The following is a 15,862-nucleotide window of genomic DNA, read 5'->3' as shown; positions in this document are numbered from 1 at the left end:
CTCCTGGAACTGGGGCAAAGGCTCTCAATGCTCCTACCAGTGCCAGGACAGGAGGGCAGTAGAGGAACTCTGCCTCTCCCTGGGACCCATCACGGCCATAGGCAACACCTAGAATGGCAAGGTGGAGCCGTCTCTCCAAACCAGAATAAATTCTCCACAGTTGCTTTGGTTTCTGCCAGTGAGCTTATATCTCCATAAGCAGCATGTGTCTTAATTACTGAGCCCCAGTCACCACCAGACAATCTAATCAATGTCTCCATAATTAACCTCACCAAATGGAAAGTCATAAATTTAAAACTAAAATGAAATTCTGCTCGGTCTGCATATAGAAACTGATGTAGCCCAAAAGGAGACAACAGGGTAATTACCAGAATAATTTACGAAAACCTTGTTTGGAAGGGAAGGAAAACAAAATAATGTGATACCTAGAATGACCAGATGGATCATATACATTAATCATAGTTCCTGGGTGACTGCTGGAAAAATATGTCTCTCACAGATATTTATAAATTAGCGGCATAAAAGCATTTGGCTAACTGGCCGGGCACGGTGGCTCATGTAATCCCAGTACTTTGGGAGGCTTAGGCATGTGGATCACTTGAGGTCAGGAGTTTGAGACCAGCCCGGCCAACATGGTGAAACCCCATCTCTACTAAAAATACAAAAAAAAAAAAAAAATAGCTGGGCATGGTGGCGGGCCCCTGTAATCCCAGCTACTCAGGAGGCTGAGGCAGGAGAATCACTTGAACCCTGGAGATGGAGGTTGCAGTGAGCTGAGGTTCGAGCCACTGCACTCCAGCCTGGGTGAAAGGATGAAGCTCCATCTTAAAATAATTAGTCTTAAAAATAAATAAAGCATTTGGCTGACTTAGTACACCAAAGTAAGAAGTGTGTTCCTATTGTGAAATAAGTGAAACATTACCTTCCTCATGGAAGCCCCCAATTCCAAAACCTGGCTCCACTGAGCTTATAGCAGATTAAATGTTTTGGAAACTCACACTTTACTTTGAAAATTTATTACATTAACTATCCAGAGACTGAAGGATACATTTTCAAAATGCCAAATCTGTTTTTAGAGTATGATATGGACCTATGTGAGATATATTATGCCTCTTCTAGTTTCTTCATGCTATAGCTTTTCTCTTTCAATCTCAGGATCATCCCCTGAGCATCAACAATCGCATAAGCAGAACTTGGTGGCGGGGCAGCAGTTAAGATCAGTGGTGCCACTTGTCTCTTCCAGAAAGTGGCCCCAGATGGCCCGATGTTTTTAATTCTTCTGTCTCCAGCTTCTGCTGTCAAGAGTTATTTAATATTCTTCAGTGTTGTCATTTATTTCCTCTACCTAAGCAGCTTAATTACATTTAAGGTCGCACACTGTCTGCAAGTTTTTTGGCTTATTTTTGCAACAAGCACCTCACATATTTGGCTTCAGAATATTTCCTATCTTAAACCTTGAAATTAAATGAGTGATGTTGTCCTAGAATAATTCTTCTTCACAGAATCTGTGGGACATCTGATACCATCAAACCCAAACCTCCACCCAAACGAAAAACGTGTCTCAAACATCCTCCCACCAGACTATCGTTCATGTCTGAATGAAATCTCAAAATGGAAAAGACTCCACAACTCTATGCTGTAGTCCATCCCATTTATGGCAAGCTTAGCTTGTGAGGAGACTCACCCCTATGTTGATTCAGAATTCCTTTCCCACTCCTGTTTTCTAAATCTGCCCTCTCCAGTGAGGCTGAATAAGAACGCATCCCTCCAAAGATGGGAAGCAAGTACCATGATCCCCAGCTTGCCTCTGGCTTCTCCAAGCTAGCATCTGTGATGATTAATTTTAGATGACAACTTGACCGGATTAAGGAATACCTAGTACTGATGAAGTATCATTGGTGGGGGGGTGGGGGGACGGTGTCAGGTATTTCCAGAGGAGACTGGTGTGTGAATCCAAGTGCAGAAGATCTGCCCTCAATATGAATGAGCAGCATCCAGCCAGCTGGGGGCTTGGATAGAACAAAAGTAGGGAAAAGGCAATTGGTGTCTTTCTGTCTCTCTCTCTCTGCACCCCCTCCTCCCCCTCCTCCTGGGACATCAGAACTGCAGGCTCTCTAGCCTTTGGGATCCAAGACTTATACCAGTAACCCCTGGGTTCTCAGGCCTTCAGACTTGGGCTGAGCCATGCTACTGGTATCCCAGGGTCTCCAGCTTGTGGACAGCCAGTCATGGGACTTCTCAGTCTCCGTAATCATGTGAGCCAAGTCCCCTAATAAATCCCCTCTCATACATCTCTATAAACATATACCCTATTGGTTCTGTCTCTCTAGAGAACTCTGGCTAATACAATAACCAAGGATGCTCTGGTGAATCCTTATAGGACCTGGTCTCCTGGTCACCCTCCCTCACTCATCCCTATTCCAAGTGCAGCCCCTGGACCCTGGACCAGCACCATCAGCATCTCCTGTGAGCTTGTTACAGCTCTCAGCTGCCCCAGAGCCCCTGAACCAGAATCTGCATTTCCTCACAACCTCAGAGAGGTCTGTGTGCACAGTAAAGTTCTGGATGGCCTCCATGTCATTGATGCCTTTCTTAACCAAGAATGCCCAGCACCAAACACCACACACCAGGTGTGATTTGATCAGAACAGAGGACCTCAGGACTCTCGGCTGACCAGGCACTGGGTGGTCATCAAGACAGCCAAAGACCCCATCAAATGACCCACTTCAGTGTCCCTGCCTGAGAAAACCTTTCAGGGTTTTCCCGGGTTGTGTGGTGGGGTGGGGAGGGTACTAAAGCCCCCTTTACACACATCTCACTTTGCCCTCACCCCACATCTCCCTGTATCTCTTTTGCAGCCTAGCTAAACTCGCTGCTCTGGGCCATGTTCCTGCTGGGGCTTATTTTCAGTTGTTCCCTAACTGAAAGGGTGTAAGAGGTTACTTTACGTGGCACTGTAATGACTGTTATCTGTCTACATCTATCATCCTTTTCCAGCCACATCAAAGTGTCATGCTTGGAATTCAAGTGATCTACATTATTTACATAGGCATTCAGATAGCATCTGGATAATCTCAAAGCTTCAAGAAGAATCTTTATTTTTCTGAACAATTAACTCTGCTCTCTCCTTCACTGGTATCTCAATTTAAATGTGATCTTGCAATTCTCATCTCTGAACAGAAGATGGAAGCAGAGTACAGACCAAACAACAAGTGGCTCCCTTAAGGATTAAGACAGGGATACAGTTTATTTATGCCACATTCTTACTTGATCCTTCATGCTTTCTCGTACTTTTTCCCTCCAAGGTCCATTTTCAACTGGCTGTGAAGAATGAAATGATCTTAGAAACCAATTCACATTAAAATGCCAATACCTAAAATCCGTTTATATTTCAACGACAGCAAAATGTACTATAACACAGGCCAGGTGCAGTGGCTCAGGCCTATAATTCCAGCACTTTGGGAGGCCAAGGCAGGTGGATCACTTGAGTCCAGAGGTTTGAAGTGAGCCTACACAACATGGCGAAACCTCATCTCTACAAAAAATACCAAAATATTAGCCAGGTATGGTGGCTCATACCTGTGGTCCCAGCTACTTGGGAGGCTAAGGTGGGAGGAGTCTGGAAGGCGGAGGTTGCAGTGAACTGAGATCACACTACTGCACCCCAGCCTGGGTGACAGAGTGAGACTGTCTCAAAATATATGTACATATACCATATATATATATATATATATATATATATATATATATATATACACACACACACACACACACACAAACACATAAACATACCATAATACAAAAGTACGACTGAAAAAAAAAATCAGTGAGGACAAAGTCTTCCCTGGGACTTGTCACATGGCATGCTCACAAAATGCTTTTGGTGTCTGTTTATTGCATCTGCTTATTTCTACTTAATTAAAATCTCATATTCATTCAACAAATATTTACACACCTACCATCTACCAGGCAGTGTTTGCAATATTAAGAATAAAGTAGTGAATGAAACAAAGTTCTTTTTCTTATGAAACCTCCTTTCTATTAATGAACAATATTCAAATAAATATGTAATGTCAGGCAGTGATAAGCGTTATGAAAAAGTAAAAGTGGGATAAGGACTGCGTTGTCTAGTACAGTATCCACTAAGTACACATGGCTATTGATTTTTACATGAAACTTAAAATGCAGTTCCTTAGACAGGAGGAACTGCCCATGTGGCTAGAGGCTACCACATTGGGCTGTGCAGATACAGGAAATCTGTATCTCCATCATCACAGAAAATTCTACTGGCAGTGCTGGCACAGACAGTGGCAGGGTTTTGTTTTTTGTTTTTTTTAATAAGGTGGTTAAGGAAGGACTCACTGAGGAAGTAACATCTGAAAGAAGGTAGGGGTAAGCCATATTAAGATGTGAGGAGCAAGTTTTTGGGTAGAAGAAACAGCAAATGCAAAGGCTGGGGGGCATGCATGGTTTGATGTAGCAAGCAGGGGCAGGAGCAGGGCAAGTGAGGAGCTGAGGGGCTGGAGAGTGGCTTTGAGAGGAAGACGGAGTCCACATCATATAAGACCTTCCAGGTCGTGGAAATGACCTTGGCTTTTATTCTGAATGTGAATGTGAAGGGAATATAATGGCAGCTCTAAGCAAAGAAGTCACCGTAATGCACTGTCTTTTTAACCCCGTGTCTGGTCAGAGGTGGCCAGCCCAGCTGATGAAGGAATGGACTTTGGACTGTAGGTGTTTCCTGAACTTGATAGCCTCATATTTCACAGTACACTTTACTTCACCACCTAGTCATCCAATCAGATGATCATCTCAAATTCAACATTCTGGAAACTGATTTCACCTCGACCCTGCTTCTCTCCCACAGTTCCCGAACACAGAGAATGGCTCCATCATCACATAAAGATGCTGTCATATCTCCCAACTTAAAAAAAACACAACCCTATTTTCTCTGCATTCCTCTTTAGCTACTGTCCATTTCTATGATCTCCTTCGTGCGTGCACACAAACACACACACACACACACACCCTTGAAAGATGTGTCTATACACACTGTCTACAGTATTCCACCTTCCATTCTATCCTAGCTCAGTCAGACTCTCATCCCCATAACTACACAGAAACCACCCTCCTCCATTAGAAGGATGGGGCCATGACTGATCCAGTTTCAGGTCATAAACATCTGTTACCCTTGAGTCTTCTCTTTCCTCATCCACCGCATTCAATCCACTCACAAGTCTTGTCTTTACCCTTAGGATGACCACTTCTCCCCATCTTTACTGCAGTCTCCAAGACCAAGCCACCATCATCTCTTGCTGGGACCATGGCTGCGGCCTCCTCACTCCTTCTTTTCTCCCTCCCCTCACATAACCCCTAGCATGTGGGACTTCCACAAGATGAACCAGAACCTGAGGGTTTCTGTTGCAATTAGACAACTAGACCTTAGACCTCAGAAACCTGAAGAGATTTACTAAGCTGTTTCCTCAGCTTAAGAGCATTTTCCGAATGCCCTTAAAGAGTTTTAAGAAAGTTAATCTTAGACCCTCAAATGGCTCACAAGAATATACTCTTTTAGAGAGGTGATAACATACATGAACACAGGGATTAAGCAGACTAAAGGAAGGTGCTGTTATGTTCCTTTACCAAATGACCTGAACTTCAGGCTTCCTTGATGAAATGATGTCACAGTTTTAGAACATATCCACCAAGTTGATAAATAGGAACCACACTTTAAGATTATGTTTGTTGTTGATAATTTACTACAGACAGTAACTTATTAGACACCTATCCTTTTAGGTGGATGTTTCAAAAGGAACTTATGGAGGAAAGAAAACTTCAATCCTCAAGATGATCCAGTATCTAGAATTTTGAAGACTTTGAGAAATTTCCTGTGACCTCTGCCTATGTGGCCAAACCCTGGAAATACATAAGTTCACTGAGTGTACAGATACTATTATTGTCCTGGAAATTGCTGAAATGGATACTGAGAGCCTGTCTTACCAATGTAAACCTACAGTCATAACCACAATGATTTCTGACAAGAATATACCCCGCAGTTCTCCAGAGGAGCTCAATCTCTTATATAACAGCATTCTCACTGACTCGATCAAAATTGGCCAGTGACCTAAAGACTGTGTCACTGTACTTTTTCTTTGGTAATTTCATGTTACTGCTGAAATTCACATTAATTTATTTTATTAAGTAGAGCTTAAGTATGCTTCATAGTTGTTACTAGTTTTTTTAATTAATGTGATTGGGGTATAAATGCATTCATGAATACTTGGACTATTAATGAGAAGACATGAATACCTCTGTCTTAGAAGCTAAGGGAAAGGAGATTGAAATTGAAGCTGTTAGAAGAGAAATCTTGCTGATCAAGGAGAAATATGCATTGCAGAACCAGTGACTACCATAGCAATAATCAGTGAGTCCTTCTTGTGTATCAAAATAGAAGAGAAAAAGAACTTACAGAATTCAGACCAAGAAAATGATTGAACAGGTTCATGGTAAAGGGAGAATGAGCAGGAAGTGTGGCCGGCTACTCTTTATCCTTCTAGATTTTCCCTGCCACCCTTAGGGACACCAGTCACTGCCCTGTCCTAGTCATATTCACCAGTAAATATATAGACAAGCCTGTTTCTTCCTAGAACCAGCAGGAGGCCAGAAAGAGGGTACAACCTTTGTCCTTGACCAAGCTGAGACCTGTTCCCACCATCACCACCACCGTCTCTCCTGGATTTCAGGGATCTCTGCTCCCAGCACTCCAGGGCTGTAACAGCTAGTCTGGGGGTAGTAGCAGAATTGGAGACATGAACACCCTATATGCTAGTGGAGGTGTAGCAGCATGCCTACCCTGCTCATTCCTTCCCACTCTGTTTCCAGTGCAGGAACACATCCTTCTCTTCCCCTTATTCTGGAAGAAATGTTCTCAAATGACCATGCTCAATGCTCATGTCTGACACCTCCTCAGTCCCTTCCCCCATCCCACTCACCCAGCTTTCTTTGCTGGATATAATCTCTCAGCCATCATCTATAAATAACCTGGCCTGTGCCCTTCCACCCTGTGTGAGCTGGTCTAATCATCATCATCACTATTCCAGCTCCTGTTTGCTTTCCCACTTCCTTCCCCAGAGCCCAGCCAACACCACCCAGCATATTCCAACTCCTCCAAGGAGCACACACTGGCAGAAGCAGCAATTAACACTGGTATTTCTGCAAGCTGGAAATTCTTATAATTAAAACTTCTTTTGTAAGATCTCAGGAGTCTAAATAACCCTAAGGGAAGAAGAGCACCATCATCTTATCAGGAAATGTGATCAGTAGAAATAGATAAACTCAGTAATATAGGCCTAAAATTTTACTCTAGGGCACAATTATCAGATATAAATATTTCTGTTGATTAAAACTTGAAAGCTTACTATATTCATTAGGAGCTTTTAGCACATACAGATAGTCTCTAAAAGCAGCAACACTTACAATCAGCCGTGTAATCAAAAGTTAGTTCCGACATAATCACTTCCCGAAGCTTAACAAAGACAGGTCTTAACAGACACAGCAGCCATCCACTAAAGGAAGAAACAATTAGTTTGACAATATAAAGCTCAACACAAGTGCAAAACACTAAATTAAAGGCAACTGAAGAACACCAACTTATGGACAGTAGTCACCAATGTGATATTTATTAATATTTTAAATCTTAGAAGGCCAAATTTGCAATGTAATTATATCAGCAACTTTAGAGATGACAACTTGCTAAACCCAGACAATGAGTCAACTGTCAATCCAATATTATCTCTACCTCTGTCTGAAAAACCAAAAAGTGCTGACATTAGACAGCATTTAGACTTCTGACATAACCATATGTTAAACTTCACTCACCCAGAAAAAGGATAAACATGTTTTATAAATGTGCCAGACCTGTCCATTTTGATAAATGCAAGCTGACAAATTATCCACGGGAAAACAAATATATTAACCTATTCCACATAAGATGGCTCAAACATGTAGCTTTCTACAGTTTCTGAAGAAGCCATACCACCACAAAAAAAGTTTATTTGAAATATATATATATATATGGGTTTTCTTCAAAATCAGAAAAAAGAAAGGGTCTATATATCAATTGGGATCAATTCCAATAAACAAAAGCTCATGCATTTAGACTGAAAAAACCATAACCACTCTGTAGTTTGCCTTCTCTCTCTCTCTCTCTCTCTCGCACACACACACACAATTCAATTGCCCCAGAGCATTAAAACATGCATGCACTGACATTTAAACCATGAAGAACTACCCAGAGGCAAGTAGCTTGTCCATATTAAACATATTCCTTGCTGTTTTCCTACTTCCTCAAACCACCCTCCATGTGATCTATAACATTGCTGACTTTCTCCATCTCAAAAATAGCGGATAAATCCCTTCACACAAATGAGAGCTTCTATTGCCCAAGAGATGGGTCGACTCAACCGACTGGTTCCAGGATCTTGTTAGAAAATGCAAACTAAGCTAACTGTCTCCAAAAGAAAATGATCTCATTCCACATAGCTGAGAACTTGTATAACTGTTATAATGCTACAGTAGGCACATGACTGAAATATTCAGCTCGTGGGACCTCCTCAGGCCTCGAAAGGGATCTCTCCTGCTTAGACAATTTGGTGAAAGAAGCAGAGAGTTGTTAAAGAACATTGCTCTGTTGCAATTCCAAAGTGTCCATAATAAAGAGTGTATAGTACATTGCACATGGAAGACATCTGGGCTCAGACCTAAAAGACAGGAAGAATCAAAAAGCGAGTAAAGAAAGGACAAGGACATCCAGCTAATGCAAAAAATGAAATTGTTCAAAGAGAGTTATTTGATGGTAATTCAGACCGCTCATCCAACCAGTCAAACTGCTTCTGTAATTCTATGGGTTAGGACAAAAACACAAAAACAAGGTTGCTCGACTTAGTGGTCAATGCAGACCTCATTTCACTGGATAATTAGCTTGACTCACTCAGTGTTTCACCTGCTTGTGAGAGCAGTTTACAGACAGGCAAATGCAGCTGGGATAGTGTCTCCAGGCTGAGTCTACAGCCATGGAAATTAAAGAAAACAGCATAAATCCCTTCCCCCACCTTCCCAGCTTCCCGCCAAAATATGGCCCATCAAAATCACTGTGTTCATTCACTATTGCTTTATCTGCAGTGATGTGACTTTGAATGCTTACTCATGATACTCACCTTGATATCAGGGTTGCTTTTAATGTAATAATAGTGATAGTCTCTGCCACTGATGGAGTTCTTGCTGTTTCCCAGGCAGCATGGTATGGCCTTTAGGCATTCATACAACTAATATGTATTAAATGTCGACCAAGTGACAGAACTGTTCTAGGTTTCGGAGCACAATCTGAATGAAACAAAGTCCATGCTGTCACGGAACTTTCTCTCCAATAAGAGGGAGACAGAAAGGCAAATATAGACTCTTATCAAGTGGTGATTGGGGATACAAAGAAGAAAGTGGGTGAACGTGCCAGAGGATGACAGTGTCATCCTGACAAAGACCTCCTGGCACACACTTGTACTCAAACACACTAAGTTTACTGACTCATTGCAATAAGGGAGAACATGTACTGTTGGGATCTGGGAATCAAAGTAAGAGAGTGTTTAAAGGACTCATGATAATATGTGGGCTGTGTTAGATGATTTGGAGGAGGATTCATGAAAGCAGGTTTTGCTCTGGGCTGGATAGTGTCAGCACGTGGGGGTAATTCTATAATCGGGTATCTTAATAATTCTTACATGAAGGTAGGAAGGATGAAGCAATGCAGTCAGTACTCACAGCAACCACAAAGGGGACATGTGACCTTATTTGTGGTTTGGACAATATTCTTATTTTTATCTGCATTTGGACATCAGTATAAAGGGGTTTTGCTTTTGTCTTGATCCCTTATGGTCAGAGTGGCCTTATCTGATGTTGTGATCTGTGAAATTGCTTATGCTCAACAGGAGAATGGCATAGCTGAGATAAGAGTGTCAGGCCAGCTCCCAGCTGTCAGGGGCTGCTTTTCTTTTTCCCATACTCAAACTGCAGGCAACCTTCCAAAATAGGCACTATTACTACCTCTCTTTTACAAAATGATGAAACTAAGGTCCAGCAAGATAAAGGACTTATCTAAGAGCAAGCAACTAAGAAAGCCAGGATTCAAACCCAAGTTATCTGACTCCAGAGCCAGCCTCATCAGCACTCCTTACACAGACCCTTACAGCGCTGCACCTTTTCACCTTTTGAGCTGCTTAGCAAAGCATTATCTTCAAAATGACCAAAGTGGCATCTCAGTGGGAGGGTGGATGATGCACACAAAGCCTCGAGGGGAAGCTGCCACCAGTAGGCATCCCAGTACCTAAGTACCAAGAAATTAAGTCCACGTGTTCACTATCAAGACAAAAGCATTTTTCTCCCAGAGATGAAGAGACATTTTCCATGTTATTTAAATTGGAAGGTTTCTTTTTCCGTAAGTTAATCAAAACTAATTTATCTCAGCAACTTATGACCTATAACCATAGTTTTAAATACTGGAACAAGTATGTTATAATAACGTAAAAGTAAAATTCTAGTGTGTAAAGGTGACAGAGTATAAAACAATTAATATCGATTTTATCCCATATTCTAAAAACACCCTCTCCCATACCATCAAAAGTCAAGGCTTACCAAAAGGTTTTCTGGCTTGAGGTCCCGGTGGACAATGCTCTTGTCGTGCATGTGGACGAGGGCCTTGCATAAGTCCATGATCATGAGGGCAGCATCAGGCTCCGGGAACTTCACACTTTCTATGATGGCGTCAAAAAGGTCTCCTCCCTGCACGTACTCCAGGATCAGGTAGATTTCCATGTCTGTTTCATAGACTTCATGCAATTTCACGATGTTGGGGTGAGAGAGGCTCTGGATGATCAAGATCTCACTGTCCACCATGTCCTCCTTGCCCTTGAGTCTGGACTTGTCAATGATCTTCATCGCATAGGCCTGCCTGGTCTCGCGGTGTCTGCACTCCTTCACGACAGCAAAGTTCCCGTCCCCAATGACCCGGCCAGTCTCATAATGCTTTTCCACATTGGCGGCAATGATGCCCATGGGCCGCGGCTTCCGACCGCTGGGCCGCTCTGGCTTGTTCTCTTCTGGCCTCGTCTTGGGCTCCTTTTCTAGCTTTGTAGGTTGGTCATCTCTGAGAGTCGTCCTTCTGCCTCCAGACATACATGGCTTTTTCTCCTTCTCTGCCTCCTTCTCTTCTCCTTGGGTCCTGCGGAGCTTCTCAAAGCCCGCCTGGTGCTCTCTCAGGAGCCAGCCACCATGCTTGCTCCTGCTCATGGGCCTGGTGTCCTTCTTCACCTCCCTCAGCCCCTCCTCTGTGACAGGAAGAACTTCCACAAGGTCCTTCTTGGCCTTGGCTGCTCCCTGAGCACGGCTTTCTTGACCCTCTGGGCCTCTGTCCTCTTTCTTGTCCGTGCTCTTGCTGGGTCTCCTCAGCTCTTGAGTGGGATTCCTGGGGCTGCTCCTGTGGCTGTCACCCTTCCACCCTTCCTCCCCACTTGCAGGATTTGCCTCAGGAGACCTCCTGCAGCTTCTGGTCCTCACCAGCTTCTCCACGTCATACATTGGGCCCTTCCCCATATCCAGCTCACTGGTCCCCAGAGAAAGCCTCTCACGCTCCAGGCTCTGCTGGAGCTCCCTCTCTCTCTTGCACTTCTCGCATCTGATAATTTCACCTGAGGTCTTTTCAATCTCCACCCCAAGGTGCTTCTCTCCCCTTGCGTGCCTCTCTTCTAGAGTGGCTTCCCTGGGCGGCTTGCTACTGGGTTCCAGCTCCCGTTTCCCCCTCCCCCACTTCTTCTGGGTCCTCACTCTGTCATCTAGTGAAAACTCCTCGGGGATCTTCCCCTGGTGCCTCATGGCTGCCTTGCATCCTGCAACTTCGCTGCAGCTCTTGGGGGTCTCGGTCTCCCCACATCGGTGGTCTCCTTTCAGAGCCTTGCTAAACAGCCTGCTCCTCAGCCTTGGAGAAGGGGCACGGCTGTGCTGGGCCAGTGTCAGGGCCCGGGCTTTGTTGGGGTACAGTTCTTCTACAGCCACCTGAATGCTCTTCAGTGTCAGTGGTTCTTTGCCCATAGCTATGAAAGCATCCCCTTCCCTGAAGAAATCAGAGACGCTCCTGATTTCCCTGCCCTTGAGGTTAAACAGTTTCCTCACACGGTCATTCTTCCATCTGGGAGAGCCCAAGGCTTCTGAGATGTCGGCTAAGAGCTGCTCGAACGTCTGCACGGATCGCCTGTTGAGGAGCAGGGTGATCTTTCGAGGGCGCTGCCCACCCAGCTTCACCACGGTCACGACCCTGGGCTTCAGAGGGCTGTTCTCAGGATGTGCTGAGTGAAGGCCATTCCGAGGGCAGAACAAGGGCACGACGGGGCCACGTGGCCCCAGGAATGGTTTCTCCAGATTCCCTCGGCTGGCAGGCAGCCAGGAGGCTTGCAGCTTCCGTTCTGTGATTCTCGAGCTTAAATATTTTAGAGAATGGTCACATAGGCCTTGCTGTCCTGCAACAAGAAAAGGACAATAGAGTATTAGTTAAGATGGGTTCAGAGAGCCCTCAGCCTTCACCAAAACTTTACTAAAGATGACTGATTCTAGTATTACAGTTTGTAAGTGTGGTTCCTGAGAGCCTGTTAGAAATAACAGAGCCTTTATACTTAGGTCTAATTCCCAGTCTCCTCTACACCAAGACTGCAGAACAGAGTCAGCGTTGGGCTTGCAGTGATTCCTGTAGGCCTCATAGGGACCCTCAGGATGGGCCACACCTCAGGAGCTGATACAGTTTGGCTCTGTGTCCCCACCCAAATCTCATCTTGAATTGTACTCCCATAATTCCCACGTATTGTGGGAGAAACCTAGTGGGAGATAATTGAATCATGGGGGCAGTTTCCCCCAAACTGTTCTCATGGTAGTGAATAAATCTCATGAGATCTGATGGTTACATCAGGGGTTTCCGCTTTTGCATCTTCCTCATTCTCTCTTTGCCTGCTGCCATCCATGTAAGATGGGACTTACCCTTCCTTGCCTTCCGCCATGATTGTGAGGCTTCCCCAGCCATGTGGAACTAACTGTTAAGTCCAAGAAAACCTTTCTCTGTAAATTGCCCAGTCTCAGGTATGTCTTTATCAGCAGCATGAAAAGGGACTAATACAGGAGCCCTCTCACAGTGAAGTCTGACTCTGTAAACACCAACTCCAGCTACCCCAAAGTGAACTGACCTTCAAGGATATACAACTGAGATAAAAAGGGCCAGTTTTGCTGCCCATGAAACACCAACAAGAGGCAGGAACATTCTAAAACTTTGAAGGGCCAGGTTTGCTGCCCATGAAACGCCAAGAAGTAGGAACATTCCAGAACTTTGAAAAACCCAATCTTACCCATCTCTTTGCCAAGAACTTTTTTTTTGCTCGACTTTGAACTCACTCAAGGTGGAGCAGTACGCGAAGATGTTATGGTCACAGGGTTTGGAACAGATCTGGATTTAAATCCTGGCACAGCCACGGACTACTTGTGTGAACCTGGACAAATTATTTGCATTTCTTTTTTTTTTTTTTTTCATTTATAAAGTAAGAATGCTACACCTCCCTCCCAGGGTTTTTGTGAAGAATAAATGATCAAATTACAACTTACCTAAGAGAGTGCCTGACACATAGTAAGGACACAATAGTTGCTAGTTATTAACACCGTCCTTATGATCTTAATATCTATTTTATATTATAATTTCACTTTATTGGTAGTATAATCTATCAATAAGGTAGAAGTCTACTGTGCACAGCTTCATCTGGCATCACAAGAACTCATGGACCAACATGATATGGTAGGTATTTCTTAAAGCTCTCACTGGGATTCACTTGCATTAGAGTTAGTATAGGAAAATTGAAGAAGGTTTCAATCCAGGTGTAAAAACTTCCTTGTCCAGATGGTTTTCCCTCTTCTTATTAAAAAAATGTAAAGAAACCAAGGTTCAGAGCTTAAATAATGAGAACATACATGAATAAAACAAGACTTTTGTATTTCCTGATTGACAATACCCAGCCAGAGTAAAACAGGTGAGGCAGGAGTGGTTTAATTTCCTCAATTTCTATCCAGGTCAGGAAGAGAAATTGGAAAAGAACAGAATATATAACTCAGTCAAGCCACAAGGGTGGTATGACAATTATTAAAGTTACCCTGCAGGACCTATATGTCATATCCTACATGGAAGAATCTGCTATTTATGCTTCCTTTAAAAAGAAACTTAAAATAGTGGAGCCAAGATGGCCGAATAGGAACAGCTCCGGTCTCCAGCTCCCAGCCCCAGCGACACAGAAGACGGGTGATTTCTGCATTTCTGCTTGAGGTACCGGTTTCATCTCACTACGGAGTGCCTAACAGTGGGTTCAGGACAGTCGGTGAAGCGCACTGTGCGCGAGCCGAAGCAGGGCGAGGCATTGCCTCACTCGGGAAGCACAAGGGGTCAGGGAGTTCCCTTTCCTAGTCAAAGAAAGGGGAAACAGACGACACCTGGAATATCGGGTCAGTCCCGTCCTAATACTGCGCTTTTCCAACGGGCCTGGAAAACGGCACACTAGGAGATTGTGTCCCGCACCTGGCTCGGAGGGTCCTATGCCCACAGAGTCTTGCTGATTGCTAGCACAGCAGTCTGAGGTCACGCTGCAAGGCGGCAACGAGGCTGGGGGAGGGGCGCCCGCCATTGCCCAGGCTTGCTTAGGTAAACAAAGCAGCCAGGAAGCTCGAACTGGGTGGAGCCCACCACAGCTCAAGGAGGCCTGCCTGCCTCTGTAGGCTCCACCTCTGGGGGCAGGGCACAGACAACCAAAAACTCAGCGAGGACCTCCACAGCCTTAAATGTCCCTGTCTGACTGACAGCTTTGAAGAGAGTAGTGGTTCTCCCAGCACGCAGCTGGAGATCTGAGAACGGACAGACTGCCTCCTAAAGTGGGTCCCTCACCCCTGAGCAGCCTAACTGGGAGGCACCCCCCCAGTAGGGACAGACTGACACCTCATTCAACCGGGTACTACTCTGAGACAAAACTTTCAGAGGAACTATCAGACAGCTGAATTTGTGGTCTCACGAAAATCCGCTGTTCTGCAGCCACCGCTGCTGACACCCAGCCAAACAGGGTCTGGAGTGGACCTCTAGTAAACTCCAACAGACCTGCAGCTGAGGGTCTTGTCTGGTAGAAGGAAAATTAACAAACAGAAAGGACATCCACACCAAAAACCCATCTGTACATCACCATCATCGAAGACAAAAAGTAGACAAAACCACAAAGATGGGGAAAAAACAGACCAAAAAAACTGGAAACTCTAAAATACAGAACACCTCTCCTCCTCCAAAGGAACGCAGTTCCTCACCAGCAACGGAACAAAGCTGGATAGAGGATGACTTTGATGAGTTGAGAGAAGAAGGCTTCAGACGATCAAACTACTCTGAGCTACGAGAGGAAATTCAAAACAATAGCAAAGAAGTTAAAAACTTTGAAAAAAAATTAGAAGAATGGATAACTAGAATAACCAATGGAAAGAAGGGCTTCAAGGAGATGATGGAGCTGAAAGCCAAGTTTCGAGAACTACGCGAAGAATGCAGAAGCCTCAGTAGCAGATGCGATCAACTGGAAGAAAGGGTATCGCTGATAGAAGATGAAATGAATGAAATGAAGAGAGAAGGGAAGTTTAGAGAAAAAAGAATAAAAAGAAATGAACAAAGCCTCCAAGAAATTTGGGACTATGTGAAAAGACCAAACCTACGTCTGATTGGTGTACCTGAAAATGATGGGGAGAATGGAACCAAGTTGGAAAACAC

The 15,862-nt window shown here is 44.2% G+C and overlaps 1 protein-coding gene across 1 annotated transcript in view; it reads right to left on the bottom strand.

Annotated features, from left to right (window-relative positions):
- DCLK3 (doublecortin like kinase 3) overlaps window positions 1–15,862 on the bottom strand; it is a 57,713-nt gene that overhangs the window by 14,133 nt on the left and 27,718 nt on the right. Inside the window, exon 2 of the mRNA XM_055283552.2 lies at window positions 10,684–12,560. Within this exon, the coding sequence (XP_055139527.1) occupies window positions 10,684–12,560 (1,877 nt within the window). The remainder of the gene's footprint in view (window positions 1–10,683; window positions 12,561–15,862) is intronic.

This window comes from Symphalangus syndactylus, chromosome 1, assembly GCF_028878055.3.
Source record: "Symphalangus syndactylus isolate Jambi chromosome 1, NHGRI_mSymSyn1-v2.1_pri, whole genome shotgun sequence".
In the NCBI taxonomy this organism is placed as follows: Eukaryota; Metazoa; Chordata; class Mammalia; order Primates; family Hylobatidae; genus Symphalangus; species Symphalangus syndactylus.
Note: the sequence above shows the minus strand (reverse complement) of the source record. Positions and strands in the feature narration are given on the sequence as shown.